Raw genomic sequence first — 21204 nt, 5'->3', positions numbered from 1 at the left:
ATGCTGTTCGCAAAGTGGGACACAAACTGCATGATAAAGACCCATGGCTCCCAGCCACCTCGGAAGGTAACTAACACCAGCACTACCAGCGCGACTGGACTACCAGCCAACAGAGAATGGAAGGCGTCGCGAGAATGCAGTCGCTTTACTAATAGCCTTTCCTTTCGGAAGACGACCGTTGTTATCGCATATCATCGCAAACGTTCGGAAGCTCGATGGAGAACCCCGCACACGGTACCCGTTGCCAAGCAGAGCATGCAGCAAAGCTGTTGAAATCTTCCCTAATTCTCCTTCTGGCGTCTTGGTAGCATTACGAGCTTCCACTTACGATACAGATCGGCGCTCGCGAAAGCCATGATAGCAAGAGTTGCATTTCTCCGATGACGGCAGTCACTGCGGTATCGCGAGATGTTGGAGATACCGGCAGTCGACAGCCTGTCGCGAAGAGTGGGATGGCGAAAATGGTGGAGTATAAAATGTAGGAATAGAATGTTTTGGTAAGATCTCTTGTATCGTCAAGGCCAGTTCTCTAGATCGATCAAGATGCGGTCCTCATCCATCCTCGCAGTCTGCGCGGCGACACTGCTGCAGACGGCTTTCTCGTCACCTATCCACGCACATCATCCTCACCAGTCATTCCCGAGTGCGCAACAATGGCCATTGCCCGTCGTTGGAAAGGCGTTAGAGCAACAGATGCCGGATGAAGACCTTCAGGACATCATTTCGCAAATATCGCGTGACAACATCGAAGCTACGATCAGAAAGCTTGCATCGTTCGGCACGCGTCATACCCTATCCAGCCAAACTGACCCCAACAGAGGCATCGGCGCTGCGAGAACATGGCTCACGGCTAAATTTCAAGAAGCGGCAGATGAGAGCGAGGGAAGGATGACCGTAGACTGGAACAGCTTCATCAAACACCCCGGAGACAATGAGCGCATCATCTTCCCAGTAAACATCACAACCGTCGTCGCAACACTAAAAGGCAGCGAAGACCCAGATCGCGTCTACGTAACAGGCGGGCATTATGACTCGCGCAACAGCGACCCCATCGACTACCAAGGCGACGCACCCGGCGCCGTAGACGACGCCTCAGGCGTCGCAGTCTCCCTAGAACTCGCCCGTATCTTCGCACACTACAAGCCCAAGACAACCATCGTCTTCACAGCCTTCGCCGGCGAGGAACAAGGTCTCCTCGGCGCCGAGAACCTAGCCCAAACCTACAAGAATGCATCCGTAAATGTAGCAGGCATGATAAACCTCGACATGGTCGGCAACTCCAAAGCCTCCGATGGCACTATCGATCCCTATAACATCCGCCTCTTCTGCCAGGGCACGCCTCTGACCGAGAACTCCACGAAGATGACTTCGCGTCTCAGCATCGGCGGCGACAACGACAGTCCTGCTCGTAACATGGGTCGCTTCATCTACGAAGTCGCATCGAATGCTTTCACCGAGATGACAGTGCGCCTCATCTACCGCCTAGACAGGTACAGCAGAGGCGGCGATCACCGCCCCTTTCTCGAAGCAGGCTACACAGGCGTTCGCTTCGTCCAGCCTAACGAGGACTACACGCAACAGCACCAGAACGTCACCGTACGAAACGGAAAGCAATACGGTGACCTGGTCGAATGGCTAGACTTCGAGTACAACACGCGCGCCGCCAAGGTCGTAGCATCCACCATGTGGAGTCTCGCCAATGCGCCTGGTGAGCCAACGAATGTTGGTATCAACACCACGACGTCCGACAATTTCAGCCAGTTTAAGTGGGATGCGCCGAAGGGACTGCCGGTTGAGGGGTATGAGATCCTGTATCGTGATACGATTGAGCCGCATTGGACGAATGTTATTGAGGTGGGGAATGTGAATTGGTTCAATCTTACTTCGGCGACGATCCATAAGGATAACGTCATCTTTGGGGTGAGGAGTGTGGGCAAGGGCGGGTATAAGAGTCCTGCTGTTCTGCCGTTTCCGTTTGGATGTTCGAGGAACTGTTAGTAGGGATGGAGAAGTTTATGTAGTTGTTGAAATCAAGATTACTATGTACTTTTTGAGAGAGCCATTGCTTCAGTTCCGGTCAGTCCACGCATGTGCAACTCCTCATCATTTCTTGCACACGCCATGTGTCCTGCTGATGATCAGAATGTCTTCCACTCCTTGCAAACCACACTTTGGAGACGGCAATACCATTTCCTAGCCGCGAGCTCCAACTGGAGCACAGCGTGGAGTCGTCGCTATCGAATGCCTCCAGGTTTTGCTGTTCACTTTTGTCTTCCCCTGCTACTCGCCCCGGCTGTCTTTAGGTAGTACTCGGATCCATGCATATGCTTCCTTCTAAGTAACACTCTCAGAAGCCTTAATCCTTTTTAGACGCGATCACACTTCACTAACCCCTCCCAAGAAAGTACCGTAAGCAGTACCACATACTTGCCAGGCTATCGTTATTCATATAAGAATAAATATCGTAAGAGGATGCAAGATTCCCCCATATTCCACTTTGATCAAGATACTCAGTCTTGCGACGGTATTGGTCGAGGATGTCAGCCGGATCGTCGATGCCATACGAACAGGGAATGATTGTCTCCTCGGAGGAGGCCGTGGCGGGATATGTAGCGCGCAGAACAGTACCGTGACCATTGATCCAGATTTGTGGAAGGGGTCGATTAGCTTTCGAAGGACACTGCACCAATATATCTGATACTAAGAGGAATACTGCTTTCTGGACATGATGCCACATAATGGACTGTGTGCCATTCACACTGCTATCGGATTTCTGAACAGTAATGATAAGACCTCCATGGTCGCGTTTGAACGTATGCAGAAGCTTGTTGATGTTTATACGAAGGTCCGCGATGGGCTCTGGTGTAGAGAGCTTGAACATCAGAATCATGTTGATGGAACAATGCTCCTCTCTGCGCACAAGTGGATTGACCAGGGCCTCAAAATTGTTAACGTGTAACAACTTTTGTAGTGCCTCGAAGTCATTGAAGTTGGTCGTAGCTTCCTGAGTAGACATCTGGATAACAAGCTCGTCATACACTCGCGTATGCATCTGGTCAATGTCGGCCCGCAGCGAGTTATTGACTCCGCTGAGACCTATGCGGTAGCCCAAGGCTTCGTTGGTGTCCAGGTCGAATACAACGTTTGTATCGGATGTGCCTGCGTACGTATTGATGGCCAACAGACATTTATCAGGCATGGACAGAAGGCTCAGCTGTTCAGGTTCTTTCCACTGAACCTTGGAACCATGGTGTAATATATCGAAGCCTCTGTTCGGATGCGGGAAGGAACGTGGAATACAAGAATCGTTGTATTCGACATATCCACATTGAGCGTGGTCATGGTACCGGACTATTACTGATGAGATCAGGCCAGAGTATCTGGCATACTGCCTGAGGTTGAGAACGTCTGCGGTGCCTAATTCGAAGAGAATCGTGTTCATAATATCCGCGGCAGTGATCGAATCGTGCGGGTCAGCGCCGTTGTTTTGTTCTTTGAACCCCGAATTTCTGGAAACAACGAAGGCAAATTCACATTTGGCCTGAGGATTGTTCCAAATGAACTTCAACAGCGGTAACAGATTGTATCGTCGATATGATGCATCTGCGTCCATGGTTACGCGAGATAGGAGCTGATAGTGTGTTCCGATTCTTGACAGCCATGTGCAGGTAAAGTGCATCTGACGTTCGAGGAACTGAGAGAAGAAGAAAGTGTTCTCGCCGTAGAGGACACCGACGGCTTCATGGTAGACTTGCCGGCATGATAGTAGAAGGTCGGTGCAACCTGTGAAGACATCACACAAATCTTCATCCCGTACTTGCTGCTCGACGCCACCGTGCGTATAGTGAATGCCATGACCCCTGGCCCAAAGTTCCACGTGCGCCTGACCCTCGTCTAGAACGATAGGTCCGTCTCTTTTGAATAAGTACTCGTAGATGCGGTTGCGAATCTCAGGCGGTAGGGTTGTGAGGATGCTGGGCGCGCGGGGATCGGCAGGACCAGATGTTGTTTTGGGGATCTCGATGACTGTTTGGGTAGCCATCTTGTGCTGCCGGTCGAGTGATCGCAGCAGGTCGAGATGCTGCTGTAGGTTAATTGACGGAGAAAGATTGCAGAAGGAAGTTGACGCGGGGTGGTACTGCAGTTTTAGGCAAACAGCGGCCCGAGCGCGGAGCTAGCGGGAGGTGAGAGCCAAAGTGAAGGTGAGGACGCCCTCAAGACGCGCCTGCCGTTCCAGTGGTCACATAGTGAGACAATCAGTCACGCTTCAGCTTCAGGAACCCATCGTCATTCTCAGTGAAAGACGCCTTTACCGGTCCTAGAGCTCGTTTCAGGTCACTATTCCTCTCCTTCGCTACGGTAAGCAGGTCAGGACAGTCCGCCGCATCCCAGCCTTCCAGCCCATGAACGAGCACAGCCAGTATCGAGTTCTTGAAGAGGTAGGAGGGTCTTCTGCTACCCAGCGCCGTCAAAGAGAGAAACAGCGCGGAGTAAACGAGAAGCGCCAACGGATACGCAAGCCAAGCCCATCTCACATCAACAAAGATGTCCGGGCCGTAAGCTTCACTGGTGTTGTTGATAGCCGCGGAGTTGCCGGGGCCTTGTATGACTTTGCTTCCTACTTCTGCAAAGCCGCGAAAGAAGTGAGACCAAGTGTGATCGAGGAAGTACTCCAACAGGTACGTGCTCAGCGTCGTGGATTTGATGATGCGCGAAGTGGAAGCAGCGAGCCAGAGGCGTGAGGAGTTGCCGAGGTAGAAAGTCTCGTTCAGACCTTCTGCACGAAATGCTTGATCGTATCCACTTGTCACCACATAAGGGTCGTCGCCAGTCGGGATCAGTGGCCATTCCTCTACCGAGTCGTAGTTTACGACAGTGTTTCGTACTGTGATGTTGTGATATCGCTTGGCACAGTAGTTCATTTGGCAGTGCGATACCGTCCCATTTACTAATCCGAGCCGATCGATTTCGCCGACACGAGTGAGATTAGACGACGACTTGAAGCAAGTGAATGCGGAAATAGTCTGCAGTGGTAACTTAAAAGGCTCAGTGATTATATCCTGGTAACCTTCAAAGTCTCCTATGCAGTACTCGATCTGTGGGGGATACGCAATCGATAGAGACCACACTGGGCTGCCACTCATTGCAGAGAAGAGGCTGTATGTTCTATCGATCTTGCTGCGTTCCAAGCGAACGATACCGAATTGATAGCCGCCAAATGCGGCAAGGTCCGTGTCCACAACGCCAACACTGGGGTAGCTCTCGTTGAGGTAGCGGCTCGCGGTAATCCAGAGCACCAATTCCGGATACCCTGGCTTCTTGATAGTGCACATCCTCTCCCATCTATAAGGCTGCGTGGCTGCAACGTAATCTGTCATCGCAGTATAGTTGAAGTAGAAGTGTTGACTAGAGGCATTATAGCTAGATTCCACGGAATTGCCGCAGCCCTGGAAGTCTTCATTTGCGAAGTTACCGCCATTCCAGAAATCGCCATTGAAAATAACGTCTTCTGAGCTGCAGGATTCGCAAAGCCCTAGAGAGGTGAACTCATCAAGTTTGCATTCTGTTGTCGGACAGTATACATTGCTCAGCAAGTTGATGTCTTGCAAAGCGACGTGATCTGTGAACCCGACGGTCAGAGGATGCTCTATGCCTATCATATGATTAGTGACGCACGACTTGTGATCCACGCAAAGACATACCAATGAGATCAGCATTCTCTATGCTCGACACGTCTGAGAACGAATTGCTTGAGCTTACAGTCCCGGTAGTGTTGACTAGCAGCGCGGGTTTGGAGTAGACTCTCAAGACCTGCTGTGTGAAAGGCTCAAAGCCAAGCGAAAAAATTGTCAAGGCTGCTCCAAAAGACGCAAGCGCAGCGGACTTCCTCAATCGCAGCTTGTAAAGAAAGGTAAAAGCTCCCCAAGGTCCACGGGTAGCCACATCGAAATCATAGAGGCGATTGACAGGCTTCGATTGTGGTGTCTGGAAGTAGATCCATTTCAGCTGTCCGATGCACTCGGCAAGAGGGACTAACAATGCCGATTTAGCAATAGTGGAGAACACCGCTATCAGAGAATTCGGTTGAATGGGGAGTCTCCAGTCCCTCATGGGCTTGCCGTCCATGGTGAAAAGGATGGCCAGGATGAGTGCCATGCACACAGTGCTCAGTAGCAAGGCCGCCACTTCCCACCACCAGCCCATGGAATGTGAACGTCCCTTTGGCAGTGGCTTAAAGGGAGGAGATGCGGACCCCTGTTGGGGTTGAATAGTTGACATGGAGTTCGAGCTGTTGATTGTAGACGGCGATCCTGTCCTTGATGAGACTGGGGAAACTGAGTGGTGTGAGGGAGGTTGGCTTTGAGGAGACGCCAAGTCAGCCATTGCAAAGCTATCGAAGGAAAGCCGTCTGTCGGTGTCCAAGTGGTCGGATGCCGCAGGACTTTGAGAGATAGACATGTCTGTCGCGTAAGTTGGACAGAGTAAGATGAGGAAAGTTGACAAAGACTAATAGCTCGAAGTACTGAGATCGTACTGGAAAGCCAATCGTGCCTTATACTCAGTCATCGTCACACGATGCAACGCGACATCATTGCGGCGATGTCAGCCTTGTGCCAGCTACACCAGTGCCGTCGTCAGATTTGAGCCCCCAGAACATGGTGTGGAGGCCAAAAGCCACTCCCATGGTGTCGCACTCGCATATTCTGCCCCAATCTCTTGCGAGACCCCCGATGCAGTACGAGTACCTTCGGGTTGTACAGGAAAGCGTTGAGATAAGCCGAGCAGGATGCACAACACCGACCCCTTCTTCAATCCAGCAGCAACTAGCTTACCGAGACCAACGAAGAGGGTTCCAAAAATTCCTGGAAGGCCCAGAAGGCCTACCAGAGCAGTCAATATATGTAATTTTAAACCAGCAAAATGGCTACCTCAGACGAATCTTCACTGGTAAGCAAATCACCCCTGCACTAGGATGAGGAAGGAAGGAAGAGGCTGAGAGTTTGGCGGATTATATAGGCGGAGGGATCGCAGGCAGCAGTCTGTCACGGGTGCGGATGAGGCGTGGTTGGGCTGCAGGCAGCTGTTCGTCACGGGTTCAGATGAAAACTTAGAAACGTTGGGTGTGGTGGATCGAAGGATTGATGGAATGAGGCAGCCACGGCGTACGCGGACTCGATGTGTCAGCAGCAGCCACGTGATCCAAGCGGCTGCCCAATCGGCTGCAGATACGATCGAGGCGGAATGGCAGGGGTCCGATTCTCGGCATATCACCTCGCCCACAATCTCTCCATGGTACACCCTCAAACAACAAAAAGTAAATACTACATCTTCACCACCCCTGCATAGCAAATGCGCTTCCGTGGCGCACTGGAAGAAAGTCGTCGCCGGCAAGAGCGCGACGACGGAAATACTAGCAAGTCGCACAGGCTTGGCCTGCATAGCAAGGGCCAAGTTGGAGTAACCCTGCAGTAGGCATGGCAGTGGAACAGAGAGCTGGACCAGTCGTTCCTCGTGCATGCTTCGTCCCGCGGCATCCATGTCGAATACTCGGGCCCGGATAATCGGCGGGCGGGCGGACCTATTGGTCTCTCATGCGCTGGGTTACAACTCACCCGCCGTCGCAGGTGGGATTACACCAGGCATGCTTTGACAGCGAAGAGGCCGGCGATTCTCGTGTGTACTGTCGGCGAGGCTTGACAGGTGCAGCGACGCTTCTGCTTAGCAGGTGTGCTAGGTGGCGAGCAGAATGTTCAATAGGGTGGCCGAGGTCAGTCTGGTGAAAGAGCAAAAACTGGGGATCGTCGGTGTGAGCCTTCGCATAGCGGCCTTCAGGGTCTGGTCCCTGTTGCGACATCTGTGGCCAACTGTGAGGATCCAGAATAATAGCGAGCCATAATCGTGCATGTGCTGGCGGTGAGGGCAGAGAGCGTTGACGCGAGCAGAGTGCATGTCTTATACCCGCCTGCTCCCCTTTGATCCCATCTTGCTCGCTCTTCCCCTGCTCCTCGCCGGCCTCGCCTTTCAGACTTCTCTAGCTTGTGTTGTGTGGTGACGGCTAGCTGCACCGTTTTCCCACGTCGTCGCCGTGCCGCATTCTCGTCGCAAAACGCCGTCGACCCTTCCCGACCAATCTCGCAGCAAAAGCCGGGGTCTCCCCTCTGGCCCGCAAGATCTGCAGGATAGCGCAAAAGGCATAGGATTCGAGCGATTCCCTCTGTGCATTCAGGGATTTTGCAAATTACCATCCACGGGACTTTCGGAACCTCGACGCGCAAGACAGCAGAGTCAGCTGTCAGGTACCCGGTGTGCACCATTCCGACGAGCGTCTGATAGCTAGTGGGAGAGCTAGGCGGCGTCAGAACGTGGGAACCTTGGAAACAGCGGTCACGCCCGAGGTCAGCACACACACCTGGCCGGCCCCTTAGTAAGGAGGAAGTTAGAGAAGGTGCGGGTGAGGCGGTCATATTCTGCGACAACCCACTTTCCGCCTTGTCCTTTCACACTCGAGCACCCAAACGCGCAATCTGCGAGCGACGGCGACACCTCATCTATCCACGCTCCCCTCTCGCACGGCGGCACACTTCCCTCCAACAAACTTCGCCTTGACAGAACCTTCAAAGAGCGCCACATTACACACCCGCAGCCATGCACCGCAAAAACCCCATCAGCGTGCTCGTCTACAACACGCTCTTCCCCACGCCCTCGCCCACAGACCCTCCCTCCTTCAGCGCGCACCTCTCCAAAAACCTCGTCGGCGAAGTGCGCATCGAAACAGCAAACTTCTACGGCTCGCTCGACACAATCGAAGCGCGGTACCCAGGCCTAAATTACGCTTTCCAACCACACCGAAAACGCCTCGGCCGCTTCCCACACCACAAGCGACTCTTCGACGCATTTGACCGGCTCGGGCTAACCGAAGCCGAAATCCAAGGCTTCTGCAGATGGGAAGGCACACTGTGGGCACGAGAGCGCTATGAGCGAGACGAAGGCGTACGCGTAGTCGACACTACTGGCGTAGACATAGGGGAATGGGTCGACACACGCCGAGCCTACTCATCACGCCACAACAACGGCGCAGGCATCAACGTCAAGACGGACATTGAAGTCGAAATCGAAGAACTAGAACACCACAACCACCTCCTGCACAACCCACTCACCAGGCAAAACATGCAACCGCCCAGCCACCACCACAACGGCGGTGACACCGAAATGCCCGACTCCTCCTCCTCAGCCGAAGACGACGACGACGACGAAGACGGCGCAGCAGAAGCGTCAGACTCGGAATCAGACTCAGACTCCACATCCAACGAACTCTCCTCCTCAGTCGGCTTCTCCCTAAACGCACGCCTCCTCCACGCCGCCGCCCTCCGCGAGTCCTCGGGCGCCCTAAACATACCCATGGACCCAGAATGGGAACAATACCTCAAAGAAGCGTCTGAGCGCGGCGAACTCAACATCGACGCGACGAGAGAGGCGCTGCGGACGATGGCAGGCCAGATCGCGCAGTTGCACCAGAGCACCGTTGAGGCCGAGGGCAGCGAGGCGGTGCCGCAGACGTTTCAGCCGAATGCGGCTCCGGCTTAGGAGTCCGTAGACGCACGGATGCAGATGGAAATGGAAAGGGATGCGGAGGTGGAAATACAATGGATGATCGACGAGGGCGTCGAAGCAGCGGTTATTGTTATGTTTCCCGATGTGTTTCTCACACCACTACCACGGACGGCATGATTACGAAGGACACGACGATGGGAACGATCAGGACAGCGGTAGTAGGATGCCCATCTTTAAGGATGGTACTTGTTGTTGGCTTTGGCCTTTTGCCTCTCCTGCACTGCATGGCGTTTTCTGTGCTACTTCCATACAAGGCAGGCGTTTGATGGGCATTTCGCGAGATACCCCAGATTTCCTGCTGGGCTTTTCTTGTTTTGTTGGGATAATGGATGGTTCTTGTTATCATTTTATAGATTGGTGAGGAGGCTTTGGATGGGCAATGAGGCATGGGGGGAGGCATGCACGGCATATAGTCATAATCCATCATGTTCAGATTTTCAAGATGGGTGTTTGCGGTGTCCATGGTTTCATTATGTGCTTGATGCTTGCACTTGAGGAGTGATGGTTGCTCCCATCGCTATATGGAGCTATGGAGTGGCTGCTTGTACTCCTGGCCTTCTCATCAAGTCTCCTCTCTTGGAGTCTCGAATGTAGCTAAACATGACCCAAAGCAGCATCCTTCGTGAAGCCCTGCAATCCTCCGCGGGCACCACCGGTTATGACCACATTGGTATCCCATGCCAGGTGGCCCTGAGGAGTGTGGACCACGGTTATGAAGACGTGACGTGTTGCAGTATTGTGAGATACTACACACACCGTCGCCTTAACGCCTTCCAGAGCTCCCGAAGCCGAATCCGCCAGGGCCCCTCTTAGTACCCCTTGTGATCCTGCCGCTACTATCCTCATCAATCTCCATAGCGTCATCACCACCCATACCCATTAGATTCCGCTTGCCAGTGTTCTTCTCGTCACCGACCGTCATGACTGCCTCAAAAGCCCTCTCCTTCTTCCGACGCATCTTCTCGCGATCCAACGCCTCCTTCTTGACCTTTGCAACTTGCGCCTCTAGATCTGCTAGAGCAGAGTCGCACCGTTGTGACCATGACTGTAGGGTGTTTTGAAGGGCGGGGAGGGATCCTGGAGCGAGGTCGCGAAGCGGTGAGATGGATGTTACGGAGACGAGGGAATGTGCGGGGTCGAGCGTCGCGGTGATGAGGCCGGAGTAGATGGCGGTGGTGATGAGCTCCTCGAGAGCGCGGGTGGTGGGCAGCTCGAGCGCTGTCATGAGATGTTTGTAGGTGAGGGTGGCGTGTGAGTGTGAGAGCGGCAGTAACGAGAGCAGTAAAAGCTTCTGGTGTTGCTGTGCTGAAAGTTTTGGGAGATTCGCTTGAGCTTTGCGCTGTCAGTACACAACTTGATGGCTATGGTATGATCAACGCACCCTTGTAGTCTTCCCAGGTCCCCCAGGCGAAGATCTCGAGCAGGGTAAGATACGAAGCATGCTCCTCTGAATTCCGTAGGTTCTGGATGTTTGGCGTCTGTAGGAGTTCGGCGAATACGTATGTGTTGGGCGCACTGGTGGCTTGTACGATCAAGTCCGATGCTGCTCGTGGAGAAGTCGCGGACTTGCTGAGGGCCAGGAAGGGCTCGAGAGCGTTGAGGGCCTTGGTTTGCTCCATGTTGTACTATTGAAGATGTAATAGCTTCCGGGGTGGTGGAGGCGTGATTTCAATGTAGCTGTCTATCGATAGTGGAAGGCGAGCAGGCAGCTGCATGTGAGGTACGTCTTGGCAATCGCGGTCGGTCGCGACTGCCCCGCGACTCAACCCCACCCGCCTCTACGCTCGGACTTCCATTCATTCAACGAGTTCGATTCCATAAGGGGAGTTCAATAGACACTTTTCTTTTTTGCCCTTTGCGTTGAAGCGTGGAATAATGTGCCAGGAATCACCTCTCAGTCAGCGACACAGGCCTTGACTCGTACCCGACACCGCCTGCTCCGCAATCACGAGATCATATGGTGGCGGTGGCCACACATTATCAATCATAGCGCGTGAACTAAGCAGTTCGTAAGACGAAGTACACCAAGTCCGGTCCACGTCGTGTTCGGTGACTGACACGGCGCACCCTCAATCCAGGCAAACTGCCACGACACTGGTAATTTGTTTCGTTCGGTCAAAGCGGTAACAGGCCCTGAGGCTCCGCGTGTCTCATCTAAGGATCAGGAAGGGTTTTATGTTCCTTCCTGTTTCACATGCCAAGAAGGAAACACTATAGTCTAGTGTCCGTGCCGCGTCAAAGACACCACCAACTCCTAGATATCACAATTATTCTTAATCCTTCTCCTGTCATCCTACGGACTTGGAGTGTGCCCTGCATCTCACAGCGCTTGCACTCTGACAGCTTGACGATCAGCTTGTGGCGGCACCCTAGCAATAACGGCCTATCATCCACCTGCGGAGCCGGTCTAGCCTTCTTTCGACGTGCCGCGGCGCTGGGCTTGAATCAGCACTGGGTCTGATTGTGGCTGCTGCACTCCGTTCATCAATCGCCATATTAATAACTTCGCCATCTGGCACTACCGGAAGCTGGCCTTCCTTTTTACTCCGGAGTCCGCTATCCTCTCGCGTTTACCTCACGTTGTCGCCATACCGTCGCGCGATCGCTTTTCGACTTCGCCCCAATCCTCCCGCTTCGTACGAGCCGCCCTCGCCCCATTCGACCGTTGGATGCTGCATCTGGCTCAGCATCAGCAGTCTAGTTCGCGATCCGTCTGAAGTCAACGGCACCGAAAAGCGCTTCTAGCCATCATGGCTCCTCCTCCGGCGACAGCGCACATGGCGACAACGACGCTCAAAGTCGAGGGCATGACATGCGGCGCGTGTACCTCCGCGATTGAATCGGGCTTCCAGGGCGTGAAGGGAGTAGGAAATGTGTCAATAAGTTTGGTGATGGAGCGGGCTGTCATCCAGCATGACCCCGAGGTCATCACCGCGGAAGAGGTTAGGGAGATTATCGACGACAGGGGGTTCGACGCAGAAGTGCTCTCGTCGGATTTACCAATGTCGCACAGCGCAGATGACCACTTTCTGAGCGATTCTGAAGATGAAGAGGAGGAGGCGATCGGAAACACCTCGACCACAACGCTTTCAGTTGGCGGAATGACATGCGGAGCGTGTACATCTGCCGTGGAAGGCGCTTTCAAGGACGTGGCTGGAATCAAGTCCTTCAGCATATCGCTTCTCTCTGAGCGCGCAGTCATCGAGCACGACCCTACGATCATATCCCCAGAAAAGCTCGCTGAAACCATAGAAGACGTTGGCTTCGACGCGGAGGTACTGGATACCGTGGCCGCAACACCAGCAGCCAAGAAGAGCAGGAGCCGGAAGCAGCAGAGGACGATGACCACAACAGTCGCTGTTGAGGGCATGACCTGTGGCGCATGCACATCAGCCATCGAGAGCGGGTTCAAGGACGTTGAGGGTGTATACCAGTTCAACATCAGCTTACTCGCTAACCGTGCCGTAATCGTGCATGACCCTTCCAAGCTCACCGAAGAGCAGATAGCAGAGATTATTGAGGACCGCGGCTTTGACGCACAGGTCCTATCATCTGTCGATGGTAGCATACAGCAGTCGTCAACAAGCAACATCCCCGTACAGCTCAAGATCTATGGACTGCCCAACGCTAGCGCTGCTCAAGAGCTCGAAGGACTACTACGGAAAAGATCCGGCATCACCTCAGCAACTGTCAATTTCAAGTCGTCAAGAGCCACCATTCAGCGAGAGCCTCAAATCGTTGGCCTTCGAGCAATCGTCGAGGCCGTGGAGGCAGCTGGATACAACGCATTAGTCGCAGACTCCGAAGACAACGATGCCCAACTGGAGTCCCTCGCAAAGACTAAAGAAATCCAGGAGTGGAGAAGATCCGTCATCTTCTCGGCTTGGTTCGCACTTCCTGTGTTCTTAATCAGCATGTTCATTCCCATGTTCCTGCCATTCCTCAACTTTGGCGGTATTCGTCTGATACCTGGCCTCTATCTCGGCGACGTCATCTGCTTGGTCCTTACTATACCTGTCCAATTTGGTATCGGAAAACGTTTCTACATCTCTGCGTACAAGTCTCTGAGCCACGGCTCTCCCACCATGGATGTTCTGGTAGTACTGGGTACCTCAGCCGCCTTCTTTTTCAGCGTCTTCTCCATGTTGGTCTCACTCTTGGTCTCCCCACACACCAAGCCGACCACACTGTTCGAAACCAGCACCATGCTGTTCACTTTCATCAGCTTAGGTCGCTATCTTGAGAACCGTGCAAAGGGTCAAACGTCCAAGGCCCTTTCCAGCCTCATGTCGCTAGCTCCGTCCATGACCACCATTTATGCAGATCCCATCGCTGCGGCTAAAGCGGCTGAAGGTTGGGATGTTGCTGAAGAGAAGTCAGAACGCACCTCCACTGATGGCAATGCTGCTGAAGAAAGGGTCATCCCCACCGAGCTCATCGAGGTTGGCGACGTTGTTATTCTTCGTCCGGGTGACAAGCTTCCAGCTGATGGCACTGTCACACGTGGAGAGTCGTATCTCAACGAGAGTATGGTCACTGGTGAAGCTATGCCAATACTCAAGAAGAAAGGCGCACTGGTCATGGCTGGTACTGTCAATGGAAACGGACGTCTGGAATTCATGGTCACCCGAGCCGGCCGCGACACTCAGCTCAGTCAAATCGTCCGCCTCGTCCAGGAAGCCCAAACGAGTCGGGCTCCCATTCAACGCCTTGCCGACATTGCTGCTGGTTATTTCGTTCCAATCATCATCACTCTCGGCCTCGCAACCTTTGTCGGATGGATGGTTCTTAGCCACGTCCTACCCTACCCACCCAAAGTATTCCTTGATCACGCTAGTGGCGGCAAATTCATGGTTTGCTTCAAGCTCTGCATCGCTGTCATTGTCTTTGCTTGCCCATGCGCGCTCGGTCTTGCAACACCCACCGCTGTCATGGTCGGTACTGGTGTTGGAGCTGAGAATGGCATTCTCGTCAAAGGTGGTGCCGCTCTTGAGACTGCCACAAAGATTAACCATGTTGTCTTCGACAAGACTGGCACGCTCACTGTTGGCAAGATGAGTGTATCTCAGGCAGACATTCAAGGAGGCTGGGCAAGCCCTGATAAGAAGAATCTTTGGTGGACTCTCATTGGACTTGCGGAAATGGGCTCAGAGCATCCTATTGCTAAGGCTATCGTTCTGTCTGCCAAGGAGCATCTCCGTCTCGGACCCGATGGCAGCCTGGATGGCTCAGTCGGAGACTTTGAAGCTGTCACCGGTAAGGGTATCATCGCAACGGTCGAAGCAGCCCTCTCTCGAGAGCGTACCCGTTACAAGGTCCTCATTGGTAACACGGCTTTCCTCACCTCCGAGGGCGTTAACGTCCCCGACTTCGTAGAAGAGCCGCTCACACCCGCTGCCAATTCCAGACCTCGAGGTGGACCCCAAAACCGATCCGCTGGTATCACCACGATTCATACCGCCATCGGCAACACCTACACTGGTACACTGAGCATGTCCGACACCATCAAACCATCTGCCCGCGCTGCAATCCTTGCCCTTTCTCGTCTAGGCATAACATCATCGATTGTTACTGGTGATACCTCTGCTTCCGCCCTTGTCGTCGCAGCTGCAGTTGGTATCGATCCCGCAGATGTTCACGCTTCGTCTACCCCCGCCGACAAGAAAGCTATCATCGAAGACCTCCAGTCGCGTGGCCAAGTTATCGGTATGGTCGGTGACGGCATCAACGACTCCCCAGCGCTCGCCTCGGCCGACATTGGTATTGCTCTCTCTACTGGTACAGACGTCGCCATGGAAGCTGCCTCTATCGTCCTCATGACCAACACCGATCTCCTCTCCATCCCAGCCTCGCTAGTCCTCAGCCGCGCCATCTTCTTCCGCATCAAGCTTAACCTGGCATGGGCGTGCATGTACAACTTTATCGGTCTTCCTTTCGCAATGGGTTTCTTTCTTCCATGGGGTCTTTCGTTACACCCCATGGCTGCTGGTGCCGCAATGGCATGCTCATCCGTCAGCGTTGTCATGAGCTCTCTGCATCTCAAGTTCTGGCACAGGCCTAGCTGGATGAAGGTCAGCGTTCTTGATCCTGGTGCGCCGATCGATGAGAAGGAAGCGGAGATGGAGAAGATGGGCCATAAGGGCGTCTTTTCCACTCTCAAGGACTGGGTCAGTGATGCGTGGGCCGCGAGGAGGCGGAACAAGGAGGAGACAAGCTATATGCCTTTGAGGGATATGGAGCAGCAGTAATCTCGTTCACGCGTATTTGAGCAGATGTTGTTTGTATTGGCGAAGCGTTTAGGATACCACCTTTTCTTGGTTCTTTTCCTTGTCTGTATGTCGTCGCATTTCCGTTGTTCCTAATTGGGAGTCCCTGTATATAGCTCTTGACTCCCGACACTGTTGTTCAAGCCTGGTATGAATCCAATCCGATCTATGCTACAGCAACCTTTATGTCATGTGAAGATCAAATCTGTTAACTCAATGACATTACTCGTTAAGCTAGCAAACATATAGGAAATCGTGATGCGATAGCCCAGATACTTACCTGAAGCAGCCAAAGGTCGGCAGCTTGCCGTGCGCGTGACGAAGTCGCGAAAGCGCGGCGGGCCAGGGTCCACCAATTGGCGTCACAAAGATAAGGCCAAGATGAACAACACAACACCGCAACCGCCTTCCCACTAGAATCCGCCTTATTCGCCCTTGCTCGCTTCGTGGAGCTTACTCGGAACACACATGCGACCGTGAATAGCACCGAATCCCACGTCCTACATCCGCCCGCCGCCAGAAGCGTCAAACGAGGCCGCTGCCGCCGTTCAACCATGGGCAGGAACCGAGCCGTGTCGAATGCGTCGACGCGGAGCAGCGAGCCGCCGTTACAAGTAGGTATGGGCACTTTTTGAGCTTGGCAGGACTGTTGCTGAGTGAGACGCAGGAGCTGGGGAGTATGTATGATTACCTGGCCAAGGTGGTGCTGTTGGGACCCAGCGGCGCTGGCAAGTAAGTTCGCGATAAGAGCGAAGACATGTACCAAAACACCGAATAACCAAGATACACCTATAGATCCTGCCTCCTCCACCGCTTCGTAAAATCCGAATGTAAATCTTACCCCCATCTCCTCTCCTCTCCCCTCCCCACCGCCATCGAACACCCCCCCACTAACACCCTCCCTCTCACCCACAGGGCGCGTCCTCTCCAGCCAAACAATCGGCGTAGAATTCTCCTCCAAAATCGTGCACATCGCCGACCGCCGCCAACGCTCGCCCTCGTCCCCCTCGTCGCGCAAACGGATAAAACTCCAGTTATGGGACACAGCTGGCACAGAGCGCTTCCGCTCTGTCTCACGGTCCTACTACCGCGGCGCCGCAGGCGCTATCCTCGTGTACGACGTGAGCAGCTGGCGCAGCTTCGAGCAGCTGAAGACGTTTCTGGATGATGCGAGGGCGTTGGCGGGGCCGGATATCACGATTATACTGGCGGGGAATAAGGCGGATGTTGAGGATGGGGGTGTGCCCATAGGCATGAATAGTGGAGGTGGGGGAGGAGGAGGATATAGCAGTTATGCCAGCACGCCCTCTTCGGAATCTGGTCTCCCTCCACCCACGCCCTCCTCGCAAGCAAGTCGCACGCCCTCACTCAACGCCAATCTCCACGCGAGTTATACCGTTGCGCCTGACGGCCGCGAAGTCCCCGCCGAAACCGCCTCTCGCTGGGCTGGCCAGAACGGTATCCCCGTTGCTGTCGAAGTCTCCGCGTTAAACGGAGAGAACGTGGAAGAGCTGTTTACACGGTTGGCGCGCATGATTCTCACAAAGATTGAACTTGGAGAGATCGATCCTGATGATCCGGCCAGTGGGATCCAATACGGCGATTTGGGCTGGGATGATGGAGGTGGGAGTGTGAGGAGTGGGTTTGGGGATGAGGGGGTTAGGTTGAGGAGGAGAGGGGGGAAGAAAGCTGGTGGTGCGTTGGGGGAGTGGGAGGATGTTTTTAGACTTGGTGGGGGTGGGGGGAGGAGGAGAGGGGGGTGTTGTTGATGCAATGGAATGGAGATGGGAGTACGGCTAATGTGTGGATGTTTCTTTAGGAAGGTGGTAGCGTGTGGATTTCGAATTGTGTAGTTTGTATATGCGGCATACCCACGGTGTTTTTTTTCTTTGGAGGATATATAGATTGACGATGTAATGCACTTAGAAGGATCTTCTACATCCCTTCTATTGAAACTGCTGTTGCGATTGGAATGGTTTTTCGAATCGTGTAGTTTGTACATGCGGTCTGCTCTTGTGTGTGTTTTTCCCTGGATATATGGATTGCTTGAAGATGTAATGTAGATTGGAGAGTTATTGGACGAAGGCTGATCAAACGAGCTCTTTTGACTTGTAAAACTTCACTCAGCAAATGCCCCTCGTGATAGCTTCAGGGTATACCCTGCATTACAATTGCTACGTATGGGCTACCTGACGGCATTTTGTTGTCTTGCCTTGCATCGACATTCCACCGTCATAAAAGGGCCTTTGACTTCCGCGTCCGCTGAGATCCTCTACATCGTGAACTGACGCAACCCAGATGCAATATATTTCTTCATTCGATGAGTTGTCAATAACCCACATCACTGATGCAGCATCACGTCCAGTCTACCTCACGATCGCGCGCTACTCGCGTGCTACACGCCGATCACATGCTCACCCACGACGTCGGAATTACATCGGGACATTTTTCTCACCACCTGCATCGATTAGTTCTTACCTCGGGGCAATAGTCGGACGGGCTCAATGTGCAGATTTGGAAGTCAACGGAATCCCGTACCAGACTGAACAACGCGTTGTTCGAACTAAAACTTTAGATGGTTGATCCGTAGAGTACCGCGGCGAGAGGGTTGGTTTTGTCGTGTGGCCAGATGCGGCGACACGAAGCCTAGCGCGATCTTCTCGCGCATGCGCGGATCTAAACGTCTGGCGTGTCGTCATCATGGAAAAGGATAATGCATGCGCACGCGATCACGCTTCAAGCCACTCCCCACGCCCATCCGGACTCGATCCAGCAGAATACCGACAGCACCTATCAATCCAAAGCACCTGGGCTCTGAACAGGCTACTACAGCCTGTCTATACCACCTTGGCTGACGCGTCGAGGAAACTTCTGGATCCGCCGTAACGCGTCCGAAACCTCGGCATCTCCATGTCGCAAATTTACATTTGCCACAGCCACGGATGGCACCGGCGGGCGGGCTAGCACTCGGGGGTCGCGTGCCCTTCCGAGGGTGGACGCCCCAGTGCCCTGGCAGTAGCGTGTTAGCATGGGCTTTGTGCGTCACTGGCATGATTCTTCAGATTTCCATGATATAGGCGTGCGCGCGGCTCCGTTTCTGATCTAGACTTCCTCCACTACTTTCACCCCATTCTTACGGCCTATTCGTTTCTTTACTAGATTTACGACTCGTTTGAAGATTAATATTTACGTTTTTTGACAATCATACTGTCGTTCTCACGCGCTTTTAGATCTCTTACCCGCGCTCTCCCCTCGCGACTTCCGGTCGGGACAGCGAACCCGCTTGCGATTGCCGATATGTCGTGGCTCCATCGATTGAATCCCACGCCGGGCTTCCCGCCGCATACGGGACCGTACAAGGTCGGCTCTGTGGATGTAGAGATACCCACGAGCGACCTGGACAGCCCGAGCGCGGATGCGCCTCCTGCGGATCTACCAACTGTCGCTTTCCGCATCTTCTACCCGTGTAATCAAGACAGCAACGAGAAGGCTGTGAGGTGGATACCGAGTCCGCAGAGGGAATACATTAGTGCTTATGCGAGGTTTCTGGGGGCGAACAGCGCGTTTGCGAGTGTTTTCTCGTAAGTACCGTGAGATGCGATTTGGGATGAGCATGATACTGACTGTTGTCTAGATTGATGCCACAACTACTGTATTACATTTCTATGCCTGTACACCAAAACGCCGAACTCCTCGCTCCCCCGCCGAAGTCCGATCGATGGCCCGTCATGATGTTTTCTCACGGACTGGGGGGCACACGGAACGCATACTCGCACATCTGCGGCTCACTCGCAAGTCACGGAATCGTAGTGGTAGCAGCAGACCATCGCGATGGCAGTTCGCCTCTCGCCATCCACCACACACCCGAAGAGAAGCAGAAGACGAAGCGCGTCGACTACCGATCCATTGCGCACAAGGCGAGCACAGAAGTATACGAGGCACGAGACGAGCAACTGAAGATACGGCTATGGGAGTTGGGCATGATGCACGATGCAGTCTTGAAAATCGACGAAGGACGTAAACTCAAGAACGTAGCGCAAGACCAACCCAAGGGAAAGAACCTACTCAACATGTTCTCCAACATCCTCAACATCCACGAGCCCGGCTCCATCAGCTACGCCGGCCACTCCTTCGGCGCATGCACAATGGTGCAATTCGTAAAATCCGTCTACCACCGCCCACAAACAGCTATTTCAGGCTACAAACCCCTCTACACCCCCTCCTCAGACTCAACCCTAGTCCAACAAATCACACCCCGCAACTCCGTCACCCTCCTCGACCTCTGGACCCTCCCCATCCAAAGCCCCGCCACAAGCTGGCTCCGCTCCAAACCCATGCCATGCTACGATGCCCCCTCTGGCGGCAAAAACCTGCTAGCCATCGCCTCCGAAGGCTTCTACAACTGGTCGTCCAACTTCCGCGAAACGAAATCAATCTTATCTCCTCCCTCTTCTTCACAGTCGAAACACACAAACCAACCAGGCCCCCACATCTTCTACCCCATCGCCTCAGCGCACCTCTCCCAATCCGATTTCGGCGTCCTGTTCCCCTGGGTCACAACCAAGGTTTTCGGCGCAAAGGAACCTGAACGCGTACTCAGGCTCAACACACGCGCGATATTGCAGATGCTGAGGGAGAATGGGGCTAGAGTTGCGAATACGAGTGCGGCGGATTTGGAATTGGAGGATGAGGCTGGGCCGCCGGCGAAGAGCTGGAATTTGGTTAATGATACTACGATTTTGAGTAGGACGAAGGATAGTGTGAGGGGTTGGGTTAATATCAGTGTGGATGGGGAGGAGGAGAGGGGGGAGGAGAAGGTTATGAGCCCGTTGGAGAAGGTGGGGAGTGCTGGGAAGGGGCCTGGGGATGCGGTGGTTGAGGGGGAGGCGCTGGGGCAGGTTGTTGAGGGGAAGGCTTGAGGGGGTGGTGGATGTGTTCGTGATTGGGATTGTGAATGAAGGGATGGCGTTTGGCATAGCGTTTTTTTTGGGCTTTGCAGTAGACATACCCGGGTATATAGAGATGAGTTTGTGAATGATGATGTGTTTTTCAGAAAAAGAGATTGTTCGTACGGGAAAGACACACATCCTAACAGCCCGAGACAGTCTTGATCTCTCAATTTTGATCGTTGCGTAGCGTCGCTACATATGCGCGATTACAGACTAGACTTTGTTACAAAACCACTTCCTATTTTTATATACACCCCAAGGAAACTACATGTGCTGTCGTTGTGCAACAGACGTATCTGTCGTCGACTGACCAGTTTGCTCTTCTGCAATTTTGATGAGTGAACAACGGGTATCCTGAGAAACGCCTGGAGTGAAGA

At 53.5% G+C, this 21204-nt stretch overlaps 8 protein-coding genes across 8 annotated transcripts; 5 read left to right on the top strand and 3 right to left on the bottom strand.

The window, feature by feature from the left end:
* Positions 1 to 543: 543 nt before the first annotated feature.
* Positions 544 to 1998, top strand: J4E85_009091 (uncharacterized protein; the record flags this gene model as incomplete). Its single annotated transcript, XM_051473315.1, has 1 exon — positions 544 to 1998. The coding sequence occupies one exon, from the start codon at positions 544 to 546 to the stop codon at positions 1996 to 1998; it is 1455 nt and encodes a 484-aa protein (XP_051322978.1).
* Positions 1999 to 2386: 388 nt separating this feature from the next.
* J4E85_009090 (uncharacterized protein) lies at positions 2387 to 4042 on the bottom strand (the record flags this gene model as incomplete). The annotated part of the gene is made up of 1 exon (XM_051473314.1): positions 2387 to 4042. The coding sequence occupies one exon, from the start codon at positions 4040 to 4042 to the stop codon at positions 2387 to 2389; it is 1656 nt and encodes a 551-aa protein (XP_051322977.1).
* A 214-nt stretch (positions 4043 to 4256) lies between these two features.
* J4E85_009089 (uncharacterized protein) lies at positions 4257 to 6126 on the bottom strand (the record flags this gene model as incomplete). Its single annotated transcript, XM_051473313.1, has 2 exons — positions 4257 to 5653; positions 5703 to 6126. 2 exons carry the CDS (start codon positions 6124 to 6126, stop codon positions 4257 to 4259), a joined length of 1821 nt encoding a protein of 606 aa, XP_051322976.1.
* Positions 6127 to 8646: 2520 nt separating this feature from the next.
* Positions 8647 to 9585, top strand: J4E85_009088 (uncharacterized protein; the record flags this gene model as incomplete). Its single annotated transcript, XM_051473312.1, has 1 exon — positions 8647 to 9585. One exon carries the CDS (start codon positions 8647 to 8649, stop codon positions 9583 to 9585), a length of 939 nt encoding a protein of 312 aa, XP_051322975.1.
* A 790-nt stretch (positions 9586 to 10375) lies between these two features.
* J4E85_009087 (uncharacterized protein) lies at positions 10376 to 11231 on the bottom strand (the record flags this gene model as incomplete). The annotated part of the gene is made up of 2 exons (XM_051473311.1): positions 10376 to 10944; positions 10994 to 11231. The coding sequence occupies 2 exons, from the start codon at positions 11229 to 11231 to the stop codon at positions 10376 to 10378; spliced, it is 807 nt and encodes a 268-aa protein (XP_051322974.1).
* A 1131-nt stretch (positions 11232 to 12362) lies between these two features.
* J4E85_009086 (uncharacterized protein) lies at positions 12363 to 15860 on the top strand (the record flags this gene model as incomplete). Its single annotated transcript, XM_051473310.1, has 1 exon — positions 12363 to 15860. One exon carries the CDS (start codon positions 12363 to 12365, stop codon positions 15858 to 15860), a length of 3498 nt encoding a protein of 1165 aa, XP_051322973.1.
* A 572-nt stretch (positions 15861 to 16432) lies between these two features.
* On the top strand, positions 16433 to 17647 carry J4E85_009085 (uncharacterized protein; the record flags this gene model as incomplete). Its single annotated transcript, XM_051473309.1, has 4 exons — positions 16433 to 16492; positions 16546 to 16610; positions 16674 to 16708; positions 16794 to 17647. The coding sequence occupies 4 exons, from the start codon at positions 16433 to 16435 to the stop codon at positions 17645 to 17647; spliced, it is 1014 nt and encodes a 337-aa protein (XP_051322972.1).
* A 1528-nt stretch (positions 17648 to 19175) lies between these two features.
* J4E85_009084 (uncharacterized protein) lies at positions 19176 to 20797 on the top strand (the record flags this gene model as incomplete). The annotated part of the gene is made up of 2 exons (XM_051473308.1): positions 19176 to 19459; positions 19513 to 20797. The coding sequence occupies 2 exons, from the start codon at positions 19176 to 19178 to the stop codon at positions 20795 to 20797; spliced, it is 1569 nt and encodes a 522-aa protein (XP_051322971.1).
* Positions 20798 to 21204: the final 407 nt, after the last annotated feature.

Source organism: Alternaria conjuncta, assembly GCF_024043145.1.
Source record: "Alternaria conjuncta strain BMP 0040 chromosome Unknown scaffold_15, whole genome shotgun sequence".
In the NCBI taxonomy this organism is placed as follows: domain Eukaryota; kingdom Fungi; phylum Ascomycota; class Dothideomycetes; order Pleosporales; family Pleosporaceae; genus Alternaria; species Alternaria conjuncta.
The sequence above is the reverse complement of the archived record's forward strand: the minus strand, read 5'-3'. Positions and strand labels throughout refer to the sequence as shown.